This window comes from Pyrus communis, chromosome 5 (genome assembly GCF_041283825.1).
Source record: "Pyrus communis isolate YQ-2024b chromosome 5, ASM4128382v1, whole genome shotgun sequence".
NCBI lineage: Eukaryota > Viridiplantae > Streptophyta > Magnoliopsida > Rosales > Rosaceae > Pyrus > Pyrus communis.
Window position 1 is genome coordinate 30,245,299 of NC_142569.1, and position 14,464 is coordinate 30,259,762.

The window sequence follows — 14,464 nt, forward strand, 5'->3', positions numbered from 1 at the left end:
GAAGGGGTCCACTCCGAAATTTAGTATTATGTTTTGCATTTTTTTGGGTCAAATTATGTTTTTCATTTTCATTTTTATTGATTTAAAATATATTTTTCTTAATAGGTAACGGGTCAGATCATATTACCTGATAAATGACCAATTTAAGATTTATGAAGCAGATAAGAATAATTTTGTGTTTCGGAAAGCCTCGTCGTAAATACAAAAAGAAAAAAGAAAAAAAAAAAAAAAAAAAAAAACAATAGCCTCCAGTTTTATGGTCCACACAATCTACACGAGAGACGAAAACATGCATAAAAGTCAAACCAAAAAATTGGGAGGTCCAGACGGTCAGTCAGTCAGTCTCTCACTTGGAGTAGAGATATCACCATCACAGCTCCTCCTCTTTAACATTCCTCTCTTCCCCCACCGCCCGGATATCACCATCCCTTTGCAGTTTGCGTATATTCTGTGTCTGTCCCTGCCCTGGTAAACTCTTCCATCTCCAATCTATGCTCATATTCTTAGTTTATATTTCCAATTCCTTAACTTGCAGTTTATTTTTGGTGAATTCTTCAACATGGGTTTGTTTTAATATCTCAGATTTCTTACTTCCTGCATTTTTGGATATATAATATGATTTGGATAATAGCATCTTAGATGGTCGTTTGGTATCTTTGATTTGTGAATTTGGATGGTAAGATCCTGGCTTTATTAGAATTACATCATCAAGTGTGTTATCATTTTATGTATTATAATGCTCCAATCAAACTGCATGAATGATTTTGGTTTTGGATCATCTCGTTGGGGAATGCTGATCACTTTTTTGTTTTTAAGTGACTGGGTTAAACTCTTAAATTTGCCTTCTTTTTTTCTTTTTTCTGGTTGAAATCCAGTGCTCACGATTGTTTAAGCAACTGAGGGACACGGATTGCTTTTGCTTCCAGAGGTCCATTCTCATTTGTTTTATGTTCAATTATTTTTAACCCAATCACTATAGAGGCAGACAAAATTACAGTTTCAAAGTTTTTCGCATAAACATCTGCGTTTGTCAGTGGATTGAGTTGTCGATGATAGTTTATGGTTTGCGCTTTGGATGGTGATATCACCCAATGCTTGAAAATGTACAGAACTAGTTCATGAATCATGATATCTGATAAAATGCACTTTGGTTGGTGCTAATAACTGATTCTTAACAATACACTGTTGTATAGCACTTCGCTTCCATAGACTCTGCTTGTACTGTGACAGGCTTCTGTTGTAGGTAATTTACTCCTAGGAAGAATATGTCAAGTCATGAATGCATCCTAGTAACTACAATTTTTTCCCCGAAGTCTTCACTATAAGCAAACGATGAATTTGAAAAGAGATGGTTCTCGGAGATTTGGGTGTTGTTGAGAATGAGTCCCACATTGATGGGAGGAGGGACCTTGCATGAGCTTATAAGTAGTTGAGCTATTTCCCATATTGCCAATTGGTTTTATGGTGGAACCTCAACTTTCTTCATGCTATCAGAGCAGGTTGTCCCACGTGTGAAGCCAAACAGCCACATGTGCTCCACATCACCCCGTTGTATTGTCCACTTGTTAGGCTCGAAAATTCGCCTCACATGAGGGGGCGTGTTGAGAATTAGTCCCACATTGATGGGCACATTGATGGGAGGAGGGACTTGTCGTGTTGGGAATGAGTCCCACATTGATGGAAGGAGGGACCTTTCATGAGCTTATAAGAAGTACCTCATCGGGAACTGCAACAAATGATGATTTTGAAACAGTAACATGCCGTGTTACTAAAATTTATACTGTAGTACTGGCTGATTGTAAGATCTATTAACTTTGTGGTTTGTCGATGCACAAAATCGGCGAGGACTTTGGTACAACAGAAAGTGTGAAATTTGTGACCTTCGCTAGGTTAAGAGTTAACTCATAATGAGCTCACGCTGACGTCGAGTGCATACTCGCAATGAAGAACGCGACAAGCCGAGCCGCCTCGCAACGAGCACTGCCTCCAGCTGAGCAACCGCCTCGCCACGAGTATTGCCTCTAGCCGAGCAGCCTCGCAACGTGTGCTACTTTTAGCTGAGTATTGCTTTACGTTAATCACCGTTTCATGTCGAGTACTAGTTCTAGACGACATCTAGTCACTTCGGCCCACACATGGATTGAATTTGAAGTCTCCAGCCAAAAGACTCTCTTGACTGAAGACCTGGGGGACTCCTGTTGTACCATATATTGGGCCTCAGTATTTGGGCTTCATTACTTAGCCCATGATTCATGTAAGAAGAGAGGAAACCCTTATTCTATAAAAGGGCTCCCTCGCACTCACTAGAGGGGGGCAAACAGAATAGCAAAGAGAGCAAACACTGCCTCGATAGCCTCCATGTATATTCAACATTCATTTACATGGTGAAATAGAATCAACACCAGTGTGGACGTAACCTCAACTTGAGGTGAACCACGATACATCTTGTGTTATTTGCTTCCCTATCTCTATTCATTTACATACTTATCCACACTAATGACCAGAGCAACCTAGCGAAGGTCACAAACTTCACACTTTCTGTTGTACCAAAGTCCTCGCCGATTTTGTGCATCAACATGGTTGGACTTCTCATGGGCCAGAGGTACTGATGCACATGAATTTCTTCTTTAACATGCTATTTTCATCGTTGCCAAGCTTCAAATTCTTGAACTGCGGCTGTATACTTATGTCTATAATTTTCACAAATACTGGATTGAAGTCCTCATTTTGATTGTACTCTCATTCTGTTCTAATGTTAAAGTAACTTTTACTGGTTAAGCTGCAGATATGGATAATGGTTCTGGTCCAAGTTTGTTTCCGCTGCACCGATGCAAAACTCTTCACCTGGTTGGTACCGACTTTGAATTTGGATTTGCATACAGTTTGTAGCTGTTTTGAAGCTGTACTTTTCTTTGGTTTGAGGGACATTCAAGATTGTCTTCGTTCTTGTCTTTTTGCTCGCGAAACATGATTTTACAAATCTGTTCATCCAGGTGAGGCATGGACAAGGAATCCACAATGTAGAGGGAGCTAAGAACTACGAAGCATACATGAAACCTGAATATTTTGATGCATGCCTTACTCCATTAGGCTGGCAGCAGGTGGGAAGAAAATCAACAACTTTTTCTTATACAGATACTATGTTACGAAAACTTTGAGAACTACGAAGCCTGTAACGAATATTTTCCTTCTACAAGTAAAAGACATTGTCATCAAAGATAATTTATGAATTGTTTTCTTACTGTGGTGGCAGGTTGATAATTTGCGTAAGCATGTTCATGAATGTGGGCTTTCCAAGAGGATTGAGTTAGTCATTACATCTCCTTTGCTAAGGTAATTATGCCATAATTCTGGAATCTAGCCTACCTCTCTGTCTTTTTCTTTCATGGATAATGCTTTTTATTAATCTCTCTATATTTTGTTGAAATATTTTCCGCTTGAAAGGTTGAGTGCAACAAACAAATAACTGTAGAAAAGGATCGATTTCGTGAATCTTTCTCATGGAAAAAAAAATTGAAAAACAGTAAAGGCATAATCTGGTTAGTTGGACTAACTTGTGTGTATATGGGAGCTTGAGAGGAGAGACGAAACAAAAAGGTTGGGTTGTACTTGTATTCAAGAATCTTGGTCTTAACACTATGTTTTTGGAGTTGAAAATATGGTAATTTGGGGGGTCATTTGGAAATTAAACTGTAATTTTCTGTCAAGAGATTTTTTGTTTATTAGGTTTTTGGTTAGCATAGAGAAACAATTTCGGAGTTGTCTAACATATCTATTTCTTTTCAGAGAAATTTTTGGTGTATGATTCCTGGACATGGGTATTATATTCTTTCTGACATGAATACTGGTAGTCAGTGATGGCAACTCCCAGAGTTCTAGTTACAAGATGACAGAAGTATGAAAATAACTTGTTTTATTTATGATTCGGAATTCACAGAGTACATGATAACTAGTACTTAGAGTTGTAGAGGTTACGCAAACGGAACCTTTTCTTTGTTATTTTATGTTGAAGAGATGATAGGATTTGAGCCAAATCTTAAATCATCTTCTTCTTCCAAGATACTGAAAAGAAAAGAAGTATATTACACTTGTTTCTTTGTAATTAAGCTTCGTTTTTCGGGAAATTTCGTTGTTAATGCAATAGCCAAGTTACAATTGATGAACTTGCATAATCTGTTCATGAAGATTCTTCCTCCCTGGAGAAACATTTCCATTTTTAGATTCTGTTAAGCTGTAATTAAAGTTGGTTTGACTGATTAGGACTCTGCAAACGGCTGTCGGAGTATTTGGAGGCGAGGGTTACAAGGATAGAACGGACGTACTGCCTCTAATGGTGGCAAATGCAGGAAATAGTGAACGCCCATCAATTTCAAGTCTCAACTGTCCACCAATCATTGCAGTAGAGGTTTGTCGAGAACATTTGGTATGTCAGTTAAGAACCAAATTATTTTGACTTCTTTGATTTTATTTTTCATTGGAACTGGACGTGAGTGAATCCTATGCAACTTAATGTGGGTCAAGTTTAACCTCAATTGTTCAACATTATTAACCTAGTGTATATCTTCAATATCTATGGAAGAAAGCCAAGTTTTCTTAGGCAAGTTTGGTTATTTGATTTGTCCCTTGATAGTTACATTTTTGTGGTGTAGCGTCGCTTAACTTGGCTTGTCTTTGCCAAGTATTTTATAATGTCAGAATTTTCTGATTGCAGGGCGTTCATCCCTGTGATAACAGGAGGAACATCAGCGACTATCAGTTGCTATTTCCTGCGGTTGATTTTTCGCTGGCAAGTAGTTGGATAGCTAACAATTACTGGGGGAGGAATTAGTGGTTTTAAGTTACTTTATGGTGCTTTTCATCTTTTGGTGGCTTTACATTTGGATTGTTATACAATATTTTTCAATTTTTTTATTGTTATATGCTAATATCTTTAGTTTTTACAGATAGAAACTGATAAGGATATATTGTGGAAGGCCGATGTGAGGGAGACGACAGAGGAAGTTGCAGCTAGGGGATTGGAATTCATGAACTGGTAGCTTATCTTGTAACCATCAGAAGCAAGAAGCTATCATCTGGAGCACATGCTCCATTGGTGTTGCTATCTTTTGTCGTTTCATAAACTTTCGAGTTTTAAAGCTTACCAGCCCTTTTGATGCTCTCATCCTCCATAAGATCGATACATTTTTATTATTCGTTTTCTTTTATGATCAAACTTATACGGGTTTGGTGCCTTCTTCTTGTCACTTCACAGGTTGTGGACAAGGAAAGAGAAAGACATAGCGATTGTTACTCATAACGGGTTCTTGTCTCACACGCTAAACGCACTAGGAAATGATTGTCATCCTTCGATGAAAAAAGAAATGTCCAAACCGTAAGTGCACTCTTTACAAGGATCACAAGCTTAGTAGATGTTTCAATAGTACTAAAGTTAACAAACTTGTTAGGCATTTGTTTTCCGAGTTATCAGGCTAACACTCTTATTCTTTTATGTCATTGCAGCTTTTCAAATTGCGAGCTTCGCTCCATGATCATTGTTGACAGAAGGTGAGCGTGTGATTTTTCGTTAGTTACGAAAGGGATTCCTTCTGTTTGATTAGGATTCTTACGATTTCTGTTCGTTCTCCAGTATGGCAGGGGCCGATTCATCAACAACTGATTATACAGGAAAGATTCCTTCGGGGCCGGATCTCCCTAGTGATGTTGCTGATGAGAAGTACCGTGGGAAAGAAAACGTCCGAACTTAGTGTAAATTGCACTAAAGAAAGGAAGATGCTACAAGCTGTGAACAAATTCGGATATTGTGCTTGCATAAAATGGTAGTGTCTGGTTTGTCCATGAAAAAGATCACAGCACAGGGATGCTTTGTATGAGACCTGTATGGTTGATGATGGTAAATGGTTATTTCAAGTACAAACAACAGTGTCCTGTGGTCGGGCATCGGCGTTTTAGTCCTTGAACTATGAGCATTTGCTCATTTTATAGACAAAAGAGTAATTCTGGTTGCAATGTTTTGTTTGCGTTTTTCGGCCTTGTTGCTTAACAGTCGACAGTAGTGAATGACCTGTTTCAATTTCAGACGTTGGTACCGGGTGTCCAGCAAACAAACAGCTGAACCTGTTGGTAGTTTGTAGTCGGGAGCTTGGCGAATCGGTAGAGAATTAGATAGTATGGAGGTTAAGATTCTAGGTTTGATTTTCGACTTTCGAGTATAGGTTAAACGAAATACAGGATCAATTTTGTTTAAACCCCAATCATCCACCAATCAGCTTGTAATTCTCCATCCTCAGTAATAAAACTTACAAGCATGCTCATAGGTCATGACAAATGACATACAAAAGAGTAGAGGCATTTGGTAAGACAATTTGAGTGAGAGATTGTAGATGCGTCCGACGCAGGTGATGGTTGCGTTATTAGACACTGCAACGGCAGACCAACAGAACCTAAAACTAAATAACGTTTAGCAACGTATCATGTTGAACGAAAATGTTGTGGAGCGATTATTATAGGATATTGATAATTTTTAGTCTTCCAAACGTGAATTCAGCCAGCACGAGAAGCTGTTCAGTTAAGACTTCAGAACATCAAAATATTGTACAGGCCTCTTCTTAGACTTGGCACAGAGTTCCTGAAAAACATCATAAGAATGCTTTAGTTTCAAACTGTTCTTTACTTCTACCAACGGGTTTGCGGAGTGCCCAAACACTTGAAGCACTATCATATAATTGTTCTTCATTCACTGAGAGTTGAAAAGTTGATACCTCTATTGCAGAAGCCAAACGCAAAATTGAAGATTCACCCCATGGGCGGCCAATCAGTTGCAAACCGATTGGAAGTCCTTGCTTGTCGTAGCCAACCTGCACATGGTAAACAAGTACAGAAAAGTAGAAAGTCAGCCAAAAAGAGAGGGAAAAAAAACAGTTGACATGAGGAAGGTCGTGCTGGTTTGGTATTGCTGTGCTTTGAAAAAAAACTACTTCTGTTGTGCTGTGAGAATAAGCAGCTGTGAAATAAAGCAGCAGAATGTTTGGTAAACTTTTTTGTAAAAGTGCTTTTGAAAAAAAAAAGCAGTATTAGAGTGTTTGGTAAACTTTTATGTAAAACAGATGTGAAAAAAAACCAGTTTTTCCAAAGCTAGGTTTTGCAGCTTCTTGTTTTTGGCTTTTTTTCATCCAAAACTGTGAAAAAAAGCTGAAGCTGAGTGTTTACCAAACACAAAAACAGCTCCCAGCTTTTTTTGATCCCAGCTTTTTTCAGAATCACCTCAGTACCAAACCAGGTCGTAATAACATTTGAAATATCTTGCTTCGCCTTTGACCTAAATAGGTGAAGGCTTGAGAGTAACAACATGACATAATCAAGTACAGAAAAGTAGAACGTCGCTGAAAAAAACTCAAAAACAAAAAGGTCCCTTGAGTTACAGCTAAAAGAAATCTGCCATTGATACTTCAAAGATATAATTACTTGCAATTGCAAAAGTATGGCTTCCATTCCATGAAGTTAGTATTAGATGGCCTCAAAACTGGAGGTTTTAAGAAGTATTGTGTCTGATGCAAGCATTAGAGTACTTTGAATAATTTGTCGAACAAAAGCACAACAGTATATAGTGGACAATTGTTCTACCAGAGTAACCATAACCAAATTAGGGCGCTTGAAATATGAATCCAAGAAAAAAGAAAGTTACTCACTGGTACAGAAATAGCAGGAAGCCCAAGAAGATTTCCCGCAATGACAAACCGCATGAGATAACCTGAAACCAAGGAAGCCATGCATCAATGCAAGTATGAAAGATTGCAAAAACTGGATTACATTTCTTTTTCTCGTTCACTAGTGTCTTTTGAGTGTGAGATAAAAACTTCAAGAATACCACATTTCAAGTTCTTCCAACGACAACGAAGTAATACTAAATTCTCAGTGTGGCTAACAACCACTTTAAATTCAATGATTTTGACATTCATCAGGAGATTGCTATAAAATTTTCCAGAGAGAGAAATTAAAGAACAAAAATAATTATCTTCTCAAGCTTCAATTCAGATTGTAGAACAGCTGACCTGTGACCCGCATATCCGTCTCCCCATCTTTAAGAGCAGCTGGTGGAATTATAGGTGCTGTCATGCTGTTTTGCACAAAATAATTAGAGAAGGGAAAAAGTGTGCATATCAGTTCAATTCTGAGTTTCTACCAAAGCAAAAAATGCATGATTTAAATTGTGGTCATTCATGACAAAGGTACCCACACTCGAAAAACAAAAAAACGCGCTACTTATAGAGGTGGAAAATGAGTAAGACCACTGACTAGTGATGACATCTATCTTCAAACACACAAAAATATAACTAAGACCTGTTTTGCAGAGTTTTCAACAGAAGATGTTTCCCAAATTGAAAGTGGCATTGTAAAATTTTCCCAGAGAGTTTGTATAAAATTCATTAGGTATTTCGAGTTTTTTTAACTTTATCTGTTTCAATAACTCTGAAACGGTACATCTAAGAAAAGTAAACAAAAGAGGCCCAGGAAATGGAAATAACATGTCACGGTGACTGTATTCAACGACAAGAAAAATTCACAGTACATATAATAAATAATTAACAGGTCTTGCTCACCAATGTTTCTATAAATAAACAAGAGAAACATTTTAGGGACCGAGACGGTAACACCATCTAGTTTAGCTATATATATTTTATAAGACTACATATAAGGAGCAGACAGGTGCACACCCATTACTTCTGTTATCAGTTAGGCTTTACATACCCTGTTGTGGGGGTCACTATGACATCAACCTTCTTGAAGATCTCCATATGATGGTACATAATCCTTCTCCTGAAATAAATTAAGCGAAACTAAAGCATACATATGGAAAATTTTAAGATTACAGATTCACAAGGAAACATATTTGTCAATATCTCATCCACCAAATTTACGTGTTCCCTTAAAAAAATAATGCACTAATGACCCTGTCATACGAAGTTACTGTATATTTTCAGAGATCTTTGAAACATTTGCATACCATGCCATTCCAAATGAGATAAACCAAGTATTTCTAAATACAATGCAATTCAATATGAGAGAAAAGTTATTAATGTAATGATCCATGAATCACTTCTTTTAACAATGATCACAATCTATGTGCCAAATTTCAGGTTACAAAGAATTGGAAACTAACGACAGTTTAATAGGCACTGGAGCATTTTTTTGAGAATCCTCCAAATAAATATTACGGTAACACTTGAAATTTGGGATTGGGAGCATGACAGAAACCAATATTGACAAGCTTCAGAACCTAACATGTCCCTATAAAGAAAAAACGATTCCAATTCCTCAGGAATAAAAAGAATCTTAATGAAATATCATAAAAATATTTAGTCACTTTAGTCAGTTTTCAATTGATATAGGATGCTTGTATGGTTCCTAGAAGCTTGCACTATAACGATGAACTTAAACACATCTATGACATTACCAAACATCCCAAAAGAAATTTCCCACTCCATTGTGCCGCAAAAGGTATTAAAAAATTCAGCCATATAATTGTTTTCCGATAATTAGTTTGCCTCACCTAAGACATTGGGCAGCAATATAATCTGACGCAGAAAATGATCGGAAAAGAGCCACACTAGTGCGTGAGTCATATGACAATTTTGCACCATATCTACAGACAAAGAGAGAAAAAAAAAATCAATAAAAATAACATCAGATATAAATGAAAACTGAAAGAATTAGGATCATAAAAGGAACAGGAACATTCTTTCATATGCCAACCTCACACCATTTCTTGAATTTTCTATAAATAAAGTCTCTGGTTTTGTTTTTTCAATAGTAAAAACCTAAAAGTATATTCCTACCCCTGCCATTATAGATAACCCAAACAGAAACATACCCATCCTCACAATATGGATTTATTGCATTGAGAAACTCAGATCCAATTGAAACGAGATGAGCAGTACGCATTTCATGGAGCTCAGGTACAACAATCTCCACCATCTACGATAAATGGACATGGACATGCAGAGTCTCAGCTAACATCAAAGAAGTTATTCCTCAACTTAAGAAACAAGAATGAGTTTCAAAAAGATACAAAGTGCATGACAATGATGATGACTTACTTCACAACCATGGGTTTTCGATAGAAGACTAAGAACATCCTCACACATATCAGAGATATCAGTCGAATGTACGTCATTAAACCACTGCAGGAGAACGTTTGTATATTCATAAGAAGTCATGTAACATCTAATTGAAATGACCATAGAAAGGGTAATTACCGCTGTATACTTCCCCAGTCGCAAGGATCCCAGAGTATTCAAACTGTCATACAATGACAAATTTGGCACAGAAGGTGGGGACTACAAAAAATAGTGAACAGAAACTGGTGTCAGATATGGAAGAAACTAAGAGGGTTCACACCTTATATATGTAAAACTGCTTGTAAAATTGAATGAAACAAACACCCGTCTTACCATTTCACACGCACACTGAACAAATCATCTCAGCAATAAATTAATTTATAACTACATTTAAAATTTAACTACCGAGAAGATATTACATTTTTTTAATCCACTATCAAAAAACAATCTTATTATATTACATGCACTAAGTTTCTTTCTTCCAGGAAATAGACTTCCCCTTACCAGTCAAGAACGAGGTCTCTGTTCAAATGACTTAAGAAGGAAAATAGAATAAGAGTAAAGGGGAATTATGAATCTACTTTGGTGTACCATTTAAGCCAGTAATAAACGCTTACCGGTTTCAAACTAATTCTATCTGCAAGAGAGGTGCCCAAAATTGCCGAGTACCTGATAAATTATTATTTTGGTCAGAAAACATTAGAAATACTGGAGGTCTTTGGCCAATGCACCAAACATAAGACTGAAAATAATTAGGTTTAAGTAGGAAAAGTTGATCACACATGAGTCACATGGCACATCCTGAGAAGGATGGAAGCAAACACCAGCAAAAGTAATGGAATACATGTTCACAAGTATGAGTTACTTACACTAACATGACATCCTCCACTGTAGAAGCAATTGGTCCAATAATTTCCACAGTCCCATCCTCACATAATGATCTGTGATGTAAAAGTGCACAAACAGTAAATCAATTTGGCATGAAGCACATGTCACAATATCCCAGTCTGATGCTTGTTGCTTGTCTACATGATTGCATGTGTCAAAATTTTATGAGTTATCAATTATCATACTCCTTCGATAGGGTTAAACGTATAAGCCATCCTATAAAAGTTAGAGAGAGAGAGAGAGAGAAAGCAAGCATATATTAAAACTAAAACATGAAACAATATTGTCCATTAATAAATTTTGTGTTACATGAGAAAAATCTACAGTCAAAGCTGTTTTTCCTATTTAGATGATTTATATGCTTTTAATATAGTTCTCTAAAAAACTGAGAGTAATGTGGTAGGTCCTAGAAAGAAAAGGATCCCCTTTTCAAAGTACCAACTCACCCTCCTATATCTGTCCGTCCATATGTTGTCTTCAAGCCCACTACACCACACAGAGAAGAAGGAATACGGACTGAACCTGCCCTTTTACATTGATTTAAGCATCCCAAATTAGTATAAAGGAAAGTAAGAAACAATATTAAGCCTTTCATAACTATTTTTTGCACAACCTCCACCATCAGTTCCAAGCGCTGCAGAGCACAGTCCAGAAGCTACAAGTGCTGCAGGGCCCGAGGAAGATCCACCAGTATACCTTTCTGGTGCATGGGGATTTCTTGTTGTTCTAATGAAACAAAATTGGGGAAAAAAAATCAGTAATATAAGACTCAAGTGAGAAAACCATGCTAATTGTGTAACAAAAGAAACTCTACTTGTATGTATCTCTCACATAGGAAAAAAATACTGCATAAAGTTTTGTCACAGTACAAGAGTGGTAGTTGACCCACATCCTAACAACTTGAGCGTTTGAGGTTATCAAGTTTACGGTTTAAACCTAAGCACACAGGAAAAATGCACCGTATTTAAATCAAAGGATCAAATTGTACAACTATGACTTTGACATGTTAGACGCATTGTGTCTATGAAAAACACTGCACATACAAAATCCATCACATGGTTGCTGAGAAAGGATTGTTTACCCATAGTTCGAATTATTTCCGGTTGTACCCATGCCCAACTCATGCATATTTGCCTTCCCAATGAAAATCACACCACAACTACGTAATCTCGAAACACAAACTGCATCCTTCTTGACAGTGCGAACCTCATGTATCCATGTTGTTCCACCTGTCACCATAGAGTGATTAGTTAAGTAGGGTCAAATGTTTAACGTATATTCTAAACCAATGGTGACGATTATTTACCCTTAGATGGATGGGGACAGCAGTCTATATCATCCTTGATTGCCACAAAAATCCCGTCTAAGATAGATAAGGGATTCCCTACACAACCAAAACAAAAGGGCATCAAAGCTTACTACTGGGACACTCTACCATAGGTTAATAGCCAAGACAATCATTACAGTCAATTATCCTTCTATTAATACCTTCCTCAAACCTCTTTGTCGAAGCTGCAGCTTGGCTCCTGACATCTTCAGGGTTGAAAGTAATCAACAGAGGTTGTGGCGGTTTCTTATTACTGAATTCATCTATAACTGAAATTATATGCTCCGCGACCTGTGAATAAGAAAATAAACTCATAAAAAAAATCAATTTGAGGTGAACCGAGTCATAAGATAGTATCAACTTACCATTGATGGGGTTGCAAGCTTGGAACGATAAGCATAAGCATAATCACGTATCTTCCAGTACCGAAAAGATTGAATTGAATTCCCATTCCAGCAGCTAGCAGGATCATACTGTGGAAGGCATTTCAAAGCCACTTCAACTCTGTCTTCTGGTTTTCCATCTTCATCAAGAACAACCACCGCGGCTTCTAGTTCTAATTTTCACATCACATTCACCAGGTCAGTGATCCTTACATCCAATTCCATTAAAACAATGGAGTACAACAAAAGATAAAACCTTTTGAGACCCAAATTAATAAAAATCAAACCCAAAAAACCTTGAGGGGGAAATTCAGGTTTGAACATGGGTCCCTCTGGTATCAGTGTATTCCTCAACAACTGTGGATTGCAATAACAGATAATTTATTTTCAGCCTCTTCTAATTCGAATCGAAAATCTCGAACACAGTAGAACATTTCAACAAGTAATTGAATTACTAAAAAAGAAAGCAACACAGAATTTTGAAAGACCTGAGTGATCTTGTTCTGCTTCTTCATAGCTGAGACTATGAAAGAACCTACGATGGGGGCCTCAACAATCCTCACAGACAGCTTGAAAATCAAGCCAGTCAAATGTGGAGCTGCCAATCCAAAAACCCAACAAAACCCAAATCATCAAACTCAACAACAATCAAAGAATTCATCTATAAATTCATAATTTGATATGATAATATGAGTGCGTGTATTGCTATTGGCTGACTGACCCTTGATTTCTTCTTGCTCGTATTTGACGGCGGACAAGTCGACGTCCTCGGCGGCCACCATCACCCGCCTCTTCCCCATTTTTACCGGCAGGAACAAGTTCGGCAGAAAGTCAAACAAATTTGGACTAGTCTGAGCAGTGGTAGAGAGAGAGACGGTGAAGGTGGTTGGGAGACAGAGAGAGCGAGCTACTTTTTAGATTTTGAATTTGTGCTGCCGTCCCTGATATTGTAAATGAGGTAATGCATGACTCGGTCATCTAAATTATAACCCCTTTTTCTCTTGCTGCATTGAATTGTACGCAAAAACCAGTAAATACATTTAAAATTCTGAGAGACCAATTCGAACAAGAAAAAGTAATATTTTAGAATATTGTTTGAAATTGTTCGATCAATCAAAAAAAGTCCAACTCAAGAAATAATATTGTATGGACCAAGCTTAACAATGTTTTGAAGCATTTTTCAAGACATTCAAATTGGATTTTCATTGTTCTACAATTCTATAGTATGATTGCCAGTTGACGTAATATCCAAACCATATTCTTTCTCTTAAAAATCAATTACCAAGTTTCAATTTGAAAAGCTCGTTTCTGAACCTCGAGCATGATACTTTCAAAGTCTAAATCGTTTCAAAGTGATTCGTGTTGCTCTGTTATACTTTGAACACATGTAACAACTTTCATGCAAGTGTCATGTTGTTGTTGTAGTTCAATTTACTTAAGTTTGAGTTAGTTTAACTTCCCAAACTCAATGGTACAATCTATTACTCACATATAGCACAATCCCTAAATTAAAAGTTTAGCTTTCTTGAGTTTTCATGTGATAATCCGTCCCTAATTTTACATTTTATAAATTTTAAAAGCGTGAATTGACGAAAATGCCCGATAGGAAATGATTTTGACTTCCGTTGGCCATTGTTTAGAGAGATGTATGAGTCATTCTTTTGGAGTATTTGCGTAGTAATCATTGCCATGAACGCAAAGGCAAAAGCCGTTTGCGAGTTCGGATTATAACGTTATAGTTACGGACATTT

General features: G+C 37.2%; 2 protein-coding genes across 4 annotated transcripts; one reads left to right on the top strand and one right to left on the bottom strand.

Annotated features, from left to right (window-relative positions):
* Window positions 1-289: 289 nt before the first annotated feature.
* LOC137725196 (phosphoglycerate mutase-like protein 1) lies at window positions 290-6,006 on the top strand. Of its 3 annotated transcripts, none has more exons than XM_068463796.2 (10): window positions 290-468; window positions 2,786-2,847; window positions 2,994-3,101; window positions 3,254-3,333; window positions 4,261-4,423; window positions 4,712-4,786; window positions 4,944-5,032; window positions 5,252-5,371; window positions 5,500-5,544; window positions 5,627-6,006. In XM_068463796.2, the coding sequence occupies exons 2-10, from the start codon at window positions 2,788-2,790 to the stop codon at window positions 5,742-5,744; spliced, it is 858 nt and encodes a 285-aa protein (XP_068319897.2). In that variant the 5' UTR covers window positions 290-468; window positions 2,786-2,787; the 3' UTR covers window positions 5,745-6,006. The 3 variants fall into 3 exon arrangements, with proteins under 3 accessions (XP_068319897.2, XP_068319898.2, XP_088551019.1); XM_068463797.2 differs by having other exon boundaries at window positions 303-468; window positions 2,780-2,847; XM_088694893.1 differs by lacking the exon at window positions 290-468 and adding an exon at window positions 2,548-2,602 and having other exon boundaries at window positions 2,780-2,847.
* A 228-nt stretch (window positions 6,007-6,234) lies between these two features.
* On the bottom strand, window positions 6,235-14,017 carry FAAH (fatty acid amide hydrolase). The gene is made up of 20 exons (XM_068463795.2): window positions 13,435-14,017; window positions 13,202-13,311; window positions 13,010-13,070; window positions 12,696-12,886; window positions 12,492-12,621; window positions 12,310-12,387; window positions 12,085-12,232; window positions 11,617-11,729; window positions 11,450-11,525; window positions 10,985-11,056; window positions 10,733-10,784; window positions 10,254-10,334; window positions 10,095-10,178; window positions 9,869-9,972; window positions 9,548-9,640; window positions 8,746-8,814; window positions 8,049-8,113; window positions 7,686-7,747; window positions 6,759-6,854; window positions 6,235-6,625 (listed from the first exon to the last, which is right to left on the bottom strand). Exons 1-20 carry the CDS (start codon window positions 13,511-13,513, stop codon window positions 6,566-6,568), a joined length of 1,824 nt encoding a protein of 607 aa, XP_068319896.2. The 5' UTR covers window positions 13,514-14,017; the 3' UTR covers window positions 6,235-6,565.
* Window positions 14,018-14,464: the final 447 nt, after the last annotated feature.

Bases quoted from the DNA above. Each gene is read 5' to 3' on its own strand.
- LOC137725196 (XM_068463796.2), top strand. From the start codon at position 2,788: ATGGATAATGGTTCTGGTCCAAGTTTGTTTCCGCTGCACCGATGCAAA. The intron at 2,848-2,993 runs GTTGGTACCGAC...CTGTTCATCCAG, and splicing joins GATGCAAAACTCTTCACCTG to GTGAGGCATGGACAAGGAAT. The intron at 4,787-4,943 runs GCAAGTAGTTGG...TAGTTTTTACAG, and splicing joins CTGCGGTTGATTTTTCGCTG to ATAGAAACTGATAAGGATAT.
- FAAH (XM_068463795.2), bottom strand. From the start codon at position 13,513: ATGGGGAAGAGGCGGGTGATGGTGGCCGCCGAGGACGTCGACTTGTCC. The intron at 10,335-10,732 runs GTAAGCGTTTAT...TATTTTTTGTAG, and splicing joins ATAGAATTAGTTTGAAACCG to TCCCCACCTTCTGTGCCAAA. The intron at 8,815-9,547 runs GTGAGGCAAACT...AATTTATTTCAG, and splicing joins ATTGCTGCCCAATGTCTTAG to GAGAAGGATTATGTACCATC.